A 14,641-nucleotide genomic window follows, 5' to 3' on the forward strand; every position below is an offset into this window, starting at 1 on the left:
TTTATCCTATACAAGACATTTTTGTCAATTTTCACGTCACAATGTCTTATGATTTTTTTATTTTTGTTATCTATAAACCTATACCCGAACATATTAGAAACATAGCCTATGAAGTAGCACTTCACAATATTAGCATCAAGCTCGTCTCTATTCTCTGGATCAACATGAACATATGCATATGTAGTACAACCAAAAGTTCTCAACTTGAACTCCAATGATGCTGACAACCCTGTATTGATCAAGTAGGCTGTTGTATTCACAACATCAACTCAAAATGTCTTTGAATTAAGGTTAAAAAAAAAATTACAGTAGAATTTTCTTCATCGTTCTCAACATATTTATATGTTTAATCTTATTCTTTAGTTTAATTCTAAATAAATTAAGGTTAAGAAACATCAATGTTTCTATTGTGTGAATAGTGTATTCATTTTCAACATCTAGTAGCGATATTGATATTCATTTTCAACATCCAGTAGCGATATCGATAAATGAAGTCGACGTCGATATTAGGTTTAAAGACCAATTGCAACTTATCTCTAGTGAAACGAGAGAGGAGAATGAAAGTAACAAAATTAGTTAAAATAATTGTTGATCACAGAGCGAATAAGAATGGACGATCAAATACATCAAATAAACAATAAAATAATTGTTGTAACAAAGTCTTGCGCATCTTTATTTCCAAAACTAAAGTAGAAATTCTCAAAATTAAAATATTTAAAAGAAAAAGATGGAACCTAAGAACAATGGAAGTTCAAATTTTAAAGAGAATGAAATGGAGTGTTCGTCATGATGGACCTTCTTTTGTTTGGGCCTTCTCTCATCTCCTCAAATGGACATCGACATTTAGGGCACCAAAAAACCAAACTTTTTTAATGGGAATTTCGAATTCGTAATTTTGTTCTATCGGATAGAATCGATCAAAAAATTTCAATGGCAATTACAAGTTCAAACTTCCAAGGAAACACGACTCGGTTCCTTCCTGTTGCATGAACGCATCCCAAGGCGTTTTCTTTGGATCTCTCAAGCTCAAATTACTCTCCATTTTTCATTTGTTGCAATTCTTTATGTTGAGGAGGGAATTGGGTCGGTAGGTAAATGGCAGGCCATGAAGCCAGATCGGTTTTCGACTGGGAAAACTTCCGTTCGTTGAATTCCTATCAGTCGTCTTCTTCATCTCAGCAGCCCAAAATCCAACTGAAAGAATGGTCAATGGTGGGGATTAGGGATTCTCTTCCCAAAGACGATTTCTCCGTCTTCCCACCTTCAAATCACGAGAATCTATGGCTACCATCGATTGAAGGAAACGAACGAGGAAGCCCAGTTTCATTTCAGTCCAATTCGCCATCGTCATCGTTCAGGTCGTCCCAATCATCTTCCTCCTTCTCATCTTTCTCACTTTCTGATGATGAGACTTCACATCCACAGTCACCGAGCCCATCTGATTGTCAAATTCGGAAGTCCATGGCGGCTTCTAGATGGATGGCATTTGGGGTTCAGATTCTACGCTCCCGGATTGCTGCAATGACTTCCACAATTTGGCCCAATGCTGCGCGTAGAACGGCTGTTTGGTTGTTTTCCCCTGCTGGAAGGATTGGGTTATTGCTAACCCTCTGGTGGCTTTACAAGAGACTTCGTCAGCGCCGTTTGCGTCATAGTACAGAACAATTAAAGATGATGATCAAGGAGAAAGACAAGGTTTGTCAATTTCTGACCTCCAAGTGTTTGTGACAATGCTTGTAAGAGTTTTGACGCCCCCTGTATTCTGCAAAATGGGTATTAGAGAATATAATAGCTCTTTTCATAATACAACATTGCGTTACCAACTTGAAAAATAATATGATATTGAATCTGGGTGTTTGAATTTGAAGTAAACCAAGTCATGACTGCATGTGGGGGTTATCAGAAGTAGTTTAGTTCTTGTCTTTCTTGGCATGACCTTATTCCCTTCTACATTATGCTGCTCCTCTCCGCTGTCTAATTAAAAAATCTTGGTTTCTTTAGTTGAAGAATGAGCTCAGGAGCTATTGTCTTGCATTGTCTGATAGATTCTGGGGTTTTTTTAATTTCTTTATCCAGAAAATCAGCCAACTACTGCAACAAGTTGCACAATTGAATAGATCAATGTTATTAGCCCAACAGAAAGTACTGCCATCAAATTAGAAAATGTGTCAAGGTAGCCATGTTTAGCGTCTATACCAGAGATGAGGCGGCAAGAAGTATTGCAGCTATTCTGAATATCTTGCTCGTTGAAGAAGTTTAGGCTTGAATTCTTGTTCAGTAGAAGGAATCCAGTAGCAGTAGAATCGAACTGACACAGAAGCTCATGCCTTAGCAGGGCAAGAGTATAAGGCAGGCACCATGGATGTCTCAAAACGACATGAATCTGTTTTTGGCTGCACAAAAACAGATGATCAGCTCAGAGATGCAATGTATACACAGATGATTTGTATTGATTTTTTCAGTATTTGTTCCAAGAAATATATATGTTCGATTAGGATTTTTTTGTAATGTCTTTGCCAACTTGGTTTATTGACTGGGAAGCTTATGCTTATGCACAGCGTATTGGGTTTGTAAATCGATATGATTTGCTTGCAATGTTAAACCATAAAACTATGCACTTCCTGCAGAGCATGCTTTCCAATAGAAACTGATAAGCACAGAATCATATTCCTACTTCCTTTACATTTAATTTTATATCAACACACTTCCATCAGCTTATCTGATAATACATTGAAGATAGTTCATGAGTTCTGATAAAATTGAGATTGATCTTCTGGCTAAGAACTTTTGCAAGTTACATAAGTTGGGATCGGGAGAATAGGGTAAGCTCTTGGCCGTTTCGACCGAAATCCCAATTCTTCTCGGCAGTAGATTTTTGATGATCTGATTCGACCAACTTAAGTTTCACCAGGGAGATGGTATTGAAGCACATGTATTTAAGCCCTCAAGACCCCAGCTTGGGAAATCCATGAGCAACAAGACCGGATTAAGATTACTCAAGAGAAGTAGTTTCTAGCCACCAGTAACCGCAAGGCTACAAGGACCTGGTGCAAGCAAATGGTGTCATACAACAGCAGAAATGGGTATCCTGCCAACATTGCCGTGATTGCATACAGTAAATATGCACACTTGCTTGCTTCACTGGATAAACAAGCATTCTTCAATAAATATTCCATCCGGATCCATACAGGAACTGAGTAATGATATTTAAGGCATTCGGAGCATAAATTTCAGGTATTCCAGGGATCATTAGTGCCGCTGAACCATTTCAAATGAATTTCCTTTGTCACTTGGACAGCAAATCTCTTCTAATATCCTGAAACATCATCTTCATGAGAGGAATCCCTTGATAGTTGCTCCTCATCGTCATCTTCATCCTCGACATCATCAGCTGATGCAGGATGTCCATTTAGATCTACATTGACACCATTTACCTTTCTAACAAACTGGCCTCGAACACGAGGCCTCCTCTCTGCAAGCCGTTTCCTATTAACATACCTAATCTTCTTATCAAAACAACGCTCTTTCCTTTTCTGCCTAAATTTAATCAGTGCAGCCTCTCTTCTATCCAATTTGTTCGATTTTGCTTCATTGGAAGATGAATTTCCAAAAGATGGCCATGAATGAGTATTGGTAGAAGCTGACATTTGACCAGGTTGTAAACATATATTCATAGGGTAATAAGGATAAGATGCAACACCACTTATATTGGGAGGACAATGATGAAATTGACCATATTGTGACATCATTGCCGCACGATTTTGCATATCATGCAGGTTCTTTTGGTACAGTTGCGCCGACATCATACCTTCTGGCATATAGAACGGATAAGCAGTTTGTGTTTGCACAGGTAGGCCTGACATATCATGTTGAGATCCATTTTGAGGATGCACATGCACTTGAGAGCGATTTTCTTCATTGATGTTTCCTTCCCTGTGAACTTCTGAGCCAGCAGGTGGCGTACAAGATTTCTCCATAGAAAAAGAATCAGGAAAACTAGTACTGCTTGGGAACTCGTCTCCTTGTGAATGGGTTTCCAAGGCCTCCCCACTTTCTTGTATTTGGGGAAGACGAACTGGGTGCTGACCAGTTTCTTGATGATTTTCATCCAGCAAAAGTCGTTTGGCATTGTCTTCTTCATCTACTGCCTTGTTTTTTAGAGTTCTTGATTTGACATATGTAAAGAATGCAGATGATTCACCGATCTTTAGTTCACTCTTTCTAGGGCATGATAAAAGTTGCCCTGCAAGACGCAGTAAAAGGATTATAATGCACACTCAAAAAATAGATGGAAGGAACAAAAAGTTACTTGAGAATCAACTAATTATAACACAAGATAAAGCCATCTTACTTTGAAACAATCTCAGACACTAAGCAATATTAGACATTAAAAGTCTAGCAAGTTATCTCTAGCATAAAAAAGAAAAAAGACAATCCTTAAAGCATTTAGCAAGAATGGACATCCAGTATGGGACAACGACAGTTGCCATAATTCCGATGTAAGATGAGTCTGTATCATGAAACATAGTTAACGCACTAGTGCATTCTAATTTGACGTAATATTTACTAGCTTCCATTTGAAACTTATTGGACTTTTTTCAACATTATGCTCATGAAAGAACAGGTTGATGTGATCACTGGCTTACCTGTTCGACGCTCACTAATTCCAGGTACATCTGGCTGATGTTCCACAGAATAAACAGCAGGAAGCTCTACCAGTGCAGAAGCAATACCAGACTGAAAAAGTAAATACAATTTAAATGAAGTTCGCAGTTGAGGTAAAATATAAATGACGTCTCAGTAAGATAATGAATAAATAAAAGAAATAGGATTTCCATGAAGGTCCTCAAATATATGCATCAAGCATTTAATAAACTAGTTCGTTCTCGACCCATTTGCAATACCGATCGTAGGGATTAGTAGTGGGACTATCTGTACAATTTAGACTAAAAAAACATCTAACAGATACTCTCCATAATCATGAATAAGATGCAATCTCGTAATGGGACTATCTGTTAGAAGTTTGGGAGAAGTTCATTACATCATTTTTCAGATTACTTCCATATTTTTCAGATTAATATGGACTTTTGGTGGTAAGGACAGGATGTTTGGGAGAAGTTCATTACTTCATTTTCCTTGCTGTATTTATCCAAAACTGTTAGCTACTATATTTATTTAGCCTTAACGGCATTTCTTTGCCCCTTAAGAAAACAACGTGTGTAATTAACAAAAAAGTTTACCTGTCAAACAATTAGCTATTGATAGGGAGATAAATTTACACACAAAACATCCCAATTGTAAATTCTTTTAGGGTTATGAAAGAAAGCAACCTAATGATCAATTTAGCAATATAGTACTTAATATTGCACCTTTGTTTCAAAAGTTAACCAAGTCATACCAACCTCATCTTCCTGATGTGTTGCAATTCCCATCTCCGGATTTGTGCTCCTACGTGACTTGTCATCCGTGTCATCCGAGAACAAAGTAGTACTATTTGTATTAGCATCACTTGGGTCTGATGCCACCATATCAAATTCATAATTCAAGATGTTCTTTTCTGCCAGTCCAAGCTGCCATCATAAAACAGATAAACGGTTGTGTGAGAGGAAGAAATTGTGAGTGTTTTTGTACAAGAAAAGGAAGAGGTCCGCAAACACCAGGCGTTGACAAGCTATATGTAATTTGAAATCAGAAAATTAAAATGGCATACATCATCTGCAAAAATTCGAAGGGCCACTACACAGTTTTGATTGCAGGTTTTCTAGGAATTGATGCAAGGACAATGTAGATAATCAAAAATAAAATATGAGTCCAAGGAGGCAAACCATGCGTCTTCTTCTCCACATGTGTGTCCATAAGTTTAATAGCTCATTTGTTCGTAAAGGCTTTACAAGATAGTCAGCTGCTCCAAGCCTCAAGCACTTAACGACTATAGGGACCTCATCTTGTGTTGACATCACTTACAAAGCAAGAAAAAAATAAAACAATACAGGAGAATCAGATCACTCTGTTAGTTTAATGATATTAAACGTTTGATGAATTGGCAATAACCCACAACTTACTGATAACAGGAATGCGTCGCAGCTCTTTATCCCGAGTGATGTACTTCAACATTTTCATACCTTTGGCCATTGGTAGGTCAACTTCCGAGAGTATAATATCAATTTCAGGTCCTTCCGCATTCAAAGCATCAATGACCTGTCTAGCCGAACTCACGGAAATGACTGACAACAAAAAGAAAACCTTATATCAGTGAAGTAGTTGTCATTTCTGTCAATTGTTAGTATTACAAATTATGTAGAAAGTTAGAAACCAGTGAACAAATAAATTCGTTGATGCACATAGAATAAGACAGTGATGACAATCGCATTTAAGTTTATAGACTTAGGATTTGAAGGCAAGCACAGAATATCACGAGCAACTACTAGATCACTATACATAACCGAAGTCTTACACCTCAAAAACCATTCAAGAATTTCAGTAACTGAAATAACTAATTATCATGCATTAATTTTAGCATCCAGAAGAATCTATTAAGGGGGGGAAAGAAAAGAAACTTGTACCTTGGTAAGAACATTTCAAAAGAAGCTTGTAAACCTCATCTGCACTTTTGGAATCATTATCGCACAGCAAAATCCTAACTTTGCTCCTGTCTATAAACCCATCTCCCCCACTCTTTACCCCGCTACCACAGCCTCCACAATCTTCGTTCAAATTGAGCTCCTTGCAATCCATAACTGATAAATCAGAACCTACACAAAACGTGAATCCCTTCCTAAATACAAAGAAATCAACCAAAGTCCACAAAAGAAAGCAAAGAGAAAAGGGAACACACAAAAATGGTTAAATACATACTAGAGAAATTCCATCCACAGTTTCGTCAATTTTCCCACAGAATCCAAATTAGGGTTAGGGTTTCGATCACTGACTTCATTCACGAATCAGAAGATAACCCATCTCGTTAAACACCAACCCCATCAAAATCAAAAAAAAAAAAAAAAAAAAAAAAAAAAAAAACCCTCAGTTAAAAGCTCATGAAGCTGTTGAACCAGTTAATCATTTGCGCAAAGTTGTACAAGTTACACTCCTCGATAAACAATAAAGCGAAGGCTTTCAGAAGATCGGAGAGGTGAAGATCAAACGTGACCACCAGAACTCAATAAAAAAAAAAAAAAAAAAAAAATCGTTTCACCGAAGAAGGCGCACGTTAGCACACGTCTGGATGGCTGCTGGTGTAGCGTTAACGGAGAGGCGCGAGCGAAGGCAAAAGAAGATTTTTTAGTCAGCGACCGTAAATGCTTATATCTACGAAGCTTTTGCTTCGTGTCTGTGTTTTAATTTTTTTTCTTTTCCCAAAAAGAAATATCTTTGCTCGATCAGCTTCTAAGGCTAAAATGCACCGGATTGATCGGCAAGTAGTGGGCGATGGAGGGCTGAGATTGAAGAAAGATGAAGCTCACGATAGCAAAAGCAAGAACCAGAAGAGAGAGAAGAAACATAAAAAAGTGCAAAAGCGTAACATTGGTTTGGATAGTTATGTAGAGATGGCGAAGAAGCCACGTCACCTCCAGATCTTCTCCAATCAACCAAATGAAATACGACCCATTCCCCATTTTCTCTTTTCATAGATATTCTTAATCTTTCCATTGGTGGACTGTAAGTGTTGGCAATCCTACGTGGCATGCCAGTTCCGTCCACCTCGGACCGCCCACGTGTCTTACCTTTTGACCTTTTCTTCCTTTCCTAGAGAGTATAAAAACCCCCCACCTCCAACGTTGATAATTTCATTAAAAGAAAAGATCAAATACATAATCAAATATTCCAATCTCTCAGTCCTCATATATTCTTAAACTTAAATAAATAAATAAATAATATAGGTTGCGAGCACGAATTGTCACCTTTTTTTCCGATGAGGTTTAATGCAAAAATAATAATAAGAAACACTTCTTACTTTATGTCGTTGAAGATTTAATCTCCATCCCCGTTTCATTTATGTTAAACCCAAATGAACTTAACGACCGTGCTCCCAAACTCCATCAAATGGGTCATTGGGATACTGCAACTAGTTCGTTACGCTGAAGTTACCATACTAATGGTTTAATTAGTTGAATCGAACCGAACCCATTGGTTCGGTCTATCTTTTCGATTCCTGCAACCATGCATCATTTTTCTTATGGATGCTGAGTTTAATATGGCTTGTAACATCATCCCCAAAAGCTCTATAACCGAAGCCGAGTGTTTGGTGGGTGCTAACTGCTAAGTGGATTGTAAGGAACTTTTGGAATCAGATTTCTATCTATACCATAAACATTTGCCCAATTTCATCATAAGGGTTAAGAATAAGATTATCTAAAAAGAAAGCTAAAGGAATACTAAATTCAATTTCAACTAGTTTGTTGCAGCACAAAAATAGCAATCTTACCAGGAACACATTAGACGCCAACAAATGCCTCTGATATTGTCTCTGATTTACAGTTATCCGTCCGGATTTGTGTTGTTATGTTATCAAGCATCTCGTGAATTAAACTCACATCCTTATGAGTCTCATCCCCTGCCACGAAATCACATACAACTCCGTTAATCTCGACCCAGCTTCTTCCTGAAGGTTTCTTCACTCCCAGATCAAGCATGTTCTTTCTCAGGATGGCAGTGTCTTGCCAACGTTTATCTCCAGCATAAACACTAGCTAGAAGCATCAAGTATCCAGCAGCTTGGCTGTCAGGTTCGATTTCAAAAGCCAATTGTTTGGCAACATGGGATGCGATTGCATCGTTCTTGTGAGTTCTGCAGCCGCTGAGAAGTGCTCCCCACACAGCATTGTTCGGCTTCATTGGCATACTTTCAATCAGTTCCAACGCTTCATTCAGTAAACCTGCACGGCTCAGGAGATCAACCAAGCATCCATAATGCTCAATCTGTGGGCTGACTTTGAAAGTTTCTCGCATAGACTCGAAAACTCGGACGCCATCCCTGATTAAGCCTGCATGACTACAAGCAGTGAGAACACCAATGAAGGTTATCTCGTCAGGTCTTACTTCATTTTGGCCAGAGCACAGCATCAATTGAAAGACTTTAATGGCTTCTTCTCCACGGCCCTGCTTTGCAAACCCGGTGATGATGCTCGACCAAGACACAGTGTTTTGTTGGGGCATTTCTTCAAACACTTTGCATGCTTCATCCATGACACCACAACTTGCATACATGTGAATCAGAGCATTGCTCAGAGACACCAATAGTGGCCGGTGTCTACTCCGCCATGTTCTTTCGACATATCTATGAATCCATTTTCCTAATGTTAAGTCTCCCAATTCGGCACAAACTGTCAAAGCAGCCACCAATGCCACCTGATCCAATTCCACACCAGCCCTTCTCATTTGATTAAATATTGACAAAGCTAGCTTACAATGGCCATTTTGAGCAAGCCCTGCTACCATGGTAGTCCATGTCCGGACATTTCTCTCAGGCATCTCATCGAAAACTTTTCTAGCCCCATCAAAATCACCACGTCTAACATACCCTGCGAGCAAGGAATTCCAACCCACGACATTTCTTTCAAGCATTTCATCAAACATGTAACGAGCTCTCTCGAGATCAAAACCCCCCGCTACATCTGCGTACAAATTGATCAAATTCGATCTAACATACGTGTTGGAGTGATACCCATTTGCCAAAACTCTCCCATGAATCTGTTCCCCCTCTCTGAATAACCTCGATCTCGCACACGCACTCAGAAGAAACGAATACGTGAACTCATCAGCCTCAACTTCCGCCGCCGCCATTCGCTTAAACAGCTCAATTGATTCTTGAGGCGTTTTGCTCCGCGCATGGCCTCTGATTATCTGGTTCCACACAGTCGTACTCGGCGAACTAACGTCCTCGAATACTTTCTGGGCAGTTCTAAGAGAGCCGAAAGAGACATAGAGCGATAAAAGATTGACGAGGATGAAATTTTTCTGGGTCAAGCCGCTGGTGACTATCTGGGCATGAATTTTCGTAAGATTACGAACGGATTTACAGCACTTCAATAGAGAGAAGAGAAATTGTTGCCTGGCTCTGGAGCTTCTGCCAATGGCGGAAATGGCGGTTTCGTTAACTTGCATTTATCTTCCAGATTCGACACAATGCGACTAGGACACCAGCGTCAAAATCTTCTGGAATGAAAGATTTCTTGCAATTGACACTTCAATAAATGATAAAATTGAGAATTTTGTAGTTCAATTATGAACGTAAGAAATAAATTGAGCGATTTTCAAATTTTTGTTATCAATAAAAATTAAAAAAAAAATATTAGTTTGTAAAATATCCATTTATTTATTTTTAAATATTTAATTAAGATTTTTAACTCAATTTTAATATATGTTTTTAAAAATTACCTTGAAAATAATTAAAAATTATTTTTAAACGTGGTTAAAGAATGAATAATTACATGTATATATAATTATATTATATGTTTTTAAATTAACATAAATTTAAATTTTTTCGGTTTAATCCAATTTAATTTTAGGAACCAATAATAACCCGATTCATAAAATTTTTATTCACTTGAATCCAAGTCAAGTCATTTGTTTATATTATTGAATTTATACTGAGATGCTATAGTACATAACAAATCTACAGGCTTCTTTTCACACGGGAATAAAACTGTGAAGCTGGCAACCATAGCTGAGACGAGCTTGAAGAACACAACGTTCTGCTATCTATGCAGTTGGAGATTTATCTCTGCATTTACAAGAAGAAACAAGTGGTAAGATCAGGTAGCACCGTGACAGCAGCAGATGTCGTGGATCATACAGAATCATATTCGTTTTCGATCAACCGAAACGACGACGAGGGACAACTTACGTGGCAATGAAGAACACAGCAATACTATTAATTGAAACAGCTCAGATCTTGTACAAGTCACTTTCACACTGGAACTGCCTCGGGCCTTTTGCTCGTTTTGATTCCTTTTATGGCTGTTCGAGAATCGATTCGAGGGCAGAATTTAGTTAAAATGTTCTAAGGATTTGTGAGAAGAGGGAGTAAGGGAACTGTTTGGATCATACATACCCTCTGCATAATCTTTAGCTCCAAAAACAGCAGAACCTGCAACTAAAGCATTAGCTCCAGCCTCTATGACCTGCAAGACCATCCAAAAACTTGGTTTAGAAACTTATGTAGTATGAGTTGTTATGGTGGGAATGTTATTGTATGCACCTTATATGCATTGGCTGGACCGACGCCACCGTCCACTTCGATCCATGGGTTAACTCCCTGCGACGAAGTAAATGAAATGCCAATGGCTTTTGATTCCTTGTAATCTTCTAAAACTCATGGAATAAGCTACAGAAAGGAAAGGAAAATTGTACCTTTTCAGCACATAATCTTCTTAATTCTGAGATTTTCTTTACTTGGCTCTCAATAAAGCTTTGCCCACCAAAACCAGGATTTACCGACATAATTAAGACCAAATCAACCACTGAAAACAGGCAAAGGGCATTGTCAATCCCTTTCGTTTTGTTCACATAATTAACGCGTTATTCTACGAAGTGGCATCCTAGAAATATTCACTCTTAACCTCCGCATGGCTCCAAAATATCAGGTCTTATTCTCTAATCCGATCAATCCATCACTTTTCTTGGTCATTTTGCACATTACTCAATCTAAGTGAATACAAAGAACCGGAGAGAGTAAAAAGGAACATTGACTAAAGGCTGATATACAAAGAACGCTAGAGAGAGCAAATAGAAATATTGGCTAAACGATATTGATGACTTCAAGTATGTACGATAGAATAGAAAGTATATTTTTGAAACACTGCAACGCATAAATATATATATGTATATGATCCAGTTTACTATATACATAGTTTTACCATATATAACTATCTACGCTCAGACTATTTTCGATATATAGTTTTATATAACAATTTAATAAGCTATAAATGAGCTTCAGACTCCACGTTACAACAACACTCACCATCAAGAACATATTCTATTGTGCTGAGTGAAGTAGCAGGATTTAGAACCACTCCAGCTTTAGCTCCAAGACTTTTTATCTGAATCATATTTAAAGGAATGGCCTATGAATAAAGATATATGATCTTTCCATAAAATGCATGAATTCCGTCTAAAACTAAAGTCATTTTCATTTGCAAGTCAAGCAAGTAATGCTTCAAGAATGAAGCACAACGGAACCAAGAAAACAGCCATAAACTCCTGTAAAAGCAGTTTTCAACAATATGATTATCTTTATCTTTAACAGCCTAAGCCTTAGCTCACCGGTAGTGGATATTGTCTTCTTCGGGCTTTCTCTCAAGGTTTTTAAAACGCGTTTGTTAGGGTGAGGTTTTCACACCCTTATAAGCAATACTTTGTTCCTCTCTCCAACCGAGGTGGGATCTCACAATCCACCCCCTTGGGGGCCCAGTGTCCTCGTTGGCACACTGCTCGGTGTCTGGCTCTAATACCATTGGTAACAGTCTAAGCCCACCGCTAGCAGATATTGTCCTCTTTGAGCTTTCCCTTTCGGGCTTCCCCTCAAGGTTTTTAAAACACGTCTATTAGGGAGAGGTTTCCACACCCTTATAAGCAATGCTTCGTTCTCCTCTTCAACCGATGTGAGATCTCACATTTTTAATCCATAAAGTTTCAGAACAATAAGAACAGTAAGAACCCACGCCTTTGTTTTATTCTTAAGAGCATGTTGAATTTTATAGTTTTATCTTCATTTCGATCTATATCTTATTAGGATTTAACAAAGAAAAGAAACGTGAACCTAAGCCCAAATTGCGTCACAAAGGGAACCTTACTTGAGCAATGTAGGAACATATCCACTTCCATTGTATTCTAAAAAACGTCTTAGATTTTGCAGTTTTTTCTTCATTTAGATCTATATCTTGCTAGGACCGCACACGTGCACCTAATTCCGTACTACATCGCAGAGGAGGAAAACTTACTTGATTAAGGGTGCGATGCAGATGGATTGTAGAAGATTGCTCGCAATGAACACTAACGATATCAGCACCAGCTTTTATAAAGTCTGGCACACGCTGTTCTGGCTCCACAATCATCTACAATGCATCGAGTTTATGTTAACAGAAGTACTCAAGAATCAGTGCAACAACAAAAGAGAATAAAAATGAGAAAGAAGCATACCAAATGCACATCTAAAGGAAGATCTGTCACGGGGCGTAGAGCATCGACAACAAGAGGTCCAATCGTGATATTTGGAACAAAACGACCATCCATTACATCAACATGAATCCAATCACAACCTGCCAGTTCCACAGCTTTGACCTAAACAAGACGAGAATTTCAATCTATAAAATCATTGGTATAAAGCTCCAAAGCAATTTGATAACAAAGAAAAATGATGGAAATATCAGAGCACAGAACAGAACCTGCTCTCCCAATTTGGCAAAGTTAGCAGAGAGGATTGAGGGAGAGACAATGATTTCAGATTTTGAGTATTTATCAACCCGAGCTGAAGCTTTCACCACATTTTTGTAGCTTCTCCTAGAAAGTTAGCAACAGACAGTAAACAAGAGAACATTGTATACCAAATATTTCTTCATATACCGCAATGGGTGTCATTAATTCTACTCTATTACACCACGGATCGAAGGAACTTAGAACATAAACGAAAGCAAGCTCTTGCAAAACACACAAATCAAATAAACAAGAACAATTGCAAGAAGCTCAGCAGTTCAATCTCAGAATTTCAATGAGACAGAACTGAATTATCACCACATGCCAAGAATCAGAAAACTAAACTAAATTAAATTAGGTATTCTCAAAATCAGGGCAATGTAAGAACACAATCGTTAGTTCATTCGCAGTCAAAGATTGAGAGATTGAATTCCAAGGCCTCCAATGGATCTTAGAGCGATCAAACGAAGAAAACGAAGGGCACCCATTAATCAAATTACCTCGAAAAGGTAAGAGAGGTCGGTTGAGAGAGGGCTAGTTTCTGAAAAGTGAGACCTCCGATCAACCCACTGACCTGGGAATTCATAGTGGATTGGCATAGGGAAGCAACAGCCATTTCTGGGTTTGAAAGGTTAGGTAAGGAGGCGAAGAATGATGATTCGTTGTTCTTCACTTAACACGCTCATGTAAGAGTAAGACCGCCAAATCCAAACAAGAAAATTGGGAAAGAAATATGAGTGGTTGAGGATGGGGGGCGTACCACCAGAATTCAGGGATTGCTTATCGGCAATGGTTGGCCTTCGATCTTGCTGACATGAACGAGAGAAATTCAAATGTCTTCCTTTCACAATCAAATTTAGATTTTGACTTCTTTCTAACCCATTTTCATTTTTAAATGCTATTTCCTGATTTACTTTTATTCTTTTAGGTTAAAATTTTATTAAAATGATTATTTTTAGTTCTATAGGTTTAACCTAACTCTACGTCCTAAACACTCACCCTCTTTATTAACAGCAATAATAAATTACAAGACACTTTGTACAATACTACTGCTTTCTACCGGACACCTTGTAGAAAACTACTACTACTACAACTACTGCTTTCTACCGGACACCTTGTAGAAAACTACTACTACTACAATTCTACTGCTTAAAACTACTGCTTACTGTTTTGTACAGGACACTTTATAGAAACTACTGCTACAATGTATTTCTTAGATAGGTAGGATAGAC

General features: G+C 38.1%; 4 protein-coding genes across 5 annotated transcripts; 1 reads left to right on the forward strand and 3 right to left on the reverse strand.

Annotated features, from left to right (window-relative positions):
• Nucleotides 1–732: 732 nt before the first annotated feature.
• LOC111788705 lies at nt 733–2,575 on the forward strand. The gene is made up of 2 exons (XM_023669155.1): nt 733–1,695; nt 2,077–2,575. The coding sequence occupies exons 1-2, from the start codon at nt 1,096–1,098 to the stop codon at nt 2,158–2,160; spliced, it is 684 nt and encodes a 227-aa protein (XP_023524923.1). The 5' UTR covers nt 733–1,095; the 3' UTR covers nt 2,161–2,575.
• A 78-nt stretch (nt 2,576–2,653) lies between these two features.
• Nucleotides 2,654–7,478, reverse strand: LOC111788704 (two-component response regulator-like APRR1). 2 transcript variants are annotated; one of them, XM_023669154.1, is made up of 7 exons: nt 7,207–7,478; nt 6,564–6,752; nt 6,063–6,224; nt 5,826–5,959; nt 5,403–5,570; nt 4,647–4,737; nt 2,654–4,243 (listed from the first exon to the last, which is right to left on the reverse strand). In XM_023669154.1, the coding sequence occupies exons 2-7, from the start codon at nt 6,733–6,735 to the stop codon at nt 3,309–3,311; spliced, it is 1,662 nt and encodes a 553-aa protein (XP_023524922.1). In that variant the 5' UTR covers nt 6,736–6,752; nt 7,207–7,478; the 3' UTR covers nt 2,654–3,308. The 2 variants fall into 2 exon arrangements, with proteins under 2 accessions (XP_023524922.1, XP_023524920.1); XM_023669152.1 differs by lacking the exon at nt 7,207–7,478 and adding an exon at nt 6,856–7,185.
• A 202-nt stretch (nt 7,479–7,680) lies between these two features.
• LOC111789047 (pentatricopeptide repeat-containing protein At5g66520-like) lies at nt 7,681–10,178 on the reverse strand. Its single transcript, XM_023669671.1, has 2 exons — nt 8,423–10,178; nt 7,681–7,743 (listed from the first exon to the last, which is right to left on the reverse strand). The coding sequence occupies exon 1, from the start codon at nt 10,098–10,100 to the stop codon at nt 8,433–8,435; it is 1,668 nt and encodes a 555-aa protein (XP_023525439.1). The 5' UTR covers nt 10,101–10,178; the 3' UTR covers nt 7,681–7,743; nt 8,423–8,432.
• A 336-nt stretch (nt 10,179–10,514) lies between these two features.
• Nucleotides 10,515–14,259, reverse strand: LOC111785715 (ribulose-phosphate 3-epimerase, chloroplastic). The gene is made up of 10 exons (XM_023666100.1): nt 13,910–14,259; nt 13,382–13,496; nt 13,137–13,277; nt 12,938–13,051; nt 11,959–12,037; nt 11,349–11,458; nt 11,197–11,253; nt 11,050–11,119; nt 10,843–10,955; nt 10,515–10,719 (listed from the first exon to the last, which is right to left on the reverse strand). Exons 1-9 carry the CDS (start codon nt 14,023–14,025, stop codon nt 10,906–10,908), a joined length of 852 nt encoding a protein of 283 aa, XP_023521868.1. The 5' UTR covers nt 14,026–14,259; the 3' UTR covers nt 10,515–10,719; nt 10,843–10,905.
• Nucleotides 14,260–14,641: the final 382 nt, after the last annotated feature.

This window comes from Cucurbita pepo, chromosome LG02, assembly GCF_002806865.2.
Source record: "Cucurbita pepo subsp. pepo cultivar mu-cu-16 chromosome LG02, ASM280686v2, whole genome shotgun sequence".
Classification (NCBI taxonomy): Eukaryota; Viridiplantae; Streptophyta; class Magnoliopsida; order Cucurbitales; family Cucurbitaceae; genus Cucurbita; species Cucurbita pepo.

Coding starts and splice junctions, on each gene's coding strand:
- LOC111788705 (XM_023669155.1), top strand. CDS start 1,096: ATGGCAGGCCATGAAGCCAGATCGGTTTTCGACTGGGAAAACTTCCGT. Junction 1,696..2,076: donor TGATCAAGGAGAAAGACAAG/GTTTGTCAATTT, acceptor TTCTTTATCCAG/AAAATCAGCCAACTACTGCA.
- LOC111785715 (XM_023666100.1), bottom strand. CDS start 14,025: ATGGCTGTTGCTTCCCTATGCCAATCCACTATGAATTCCCAGGTCAGT. Junction 13,497..13,909: donor ACCTCTCTTACCTTTTCGAG/GTAATTTGATTA, acceptor CTAACTTTCTAG/GAGAAGCTACAAAAATGTGG. Junction 12,038..12,937: donor TGCATCGCACCCTTAATCAA/GTAAGTTTTCCT, acceptor AATATGATTCAG/ATAAAAAGTCTTGGAGCTAA.
- LOC111789047 (XM_023669671.1), bottom strand. CDS start 10,100: ATGCAAGTTAACGAAACCGCCATTTCCGCCATTGGCAGAAGCTCCAGA.
- LOC111788704 (XM_023669154.1), bottom strand. CDS start 6,735: ATGGATTGCAAGGAGCTCAATTTGAACGAAGATTGTGGAGGCTGTGGT. Junction 5,960..6,062: donor GCGACGCATTCCTGTTATCA/GTAAGTTGTGGG, acceptor TTGCTTTGTAAG/TGATGTCAACACAAGATGAG. Junction 4,738..5,402: donor CAACACATCAGGAAGATGAG/GTTGGTATGACT, acceptor TTACTTTTTCAG/TCTGGTATTGCTTCTGCACT.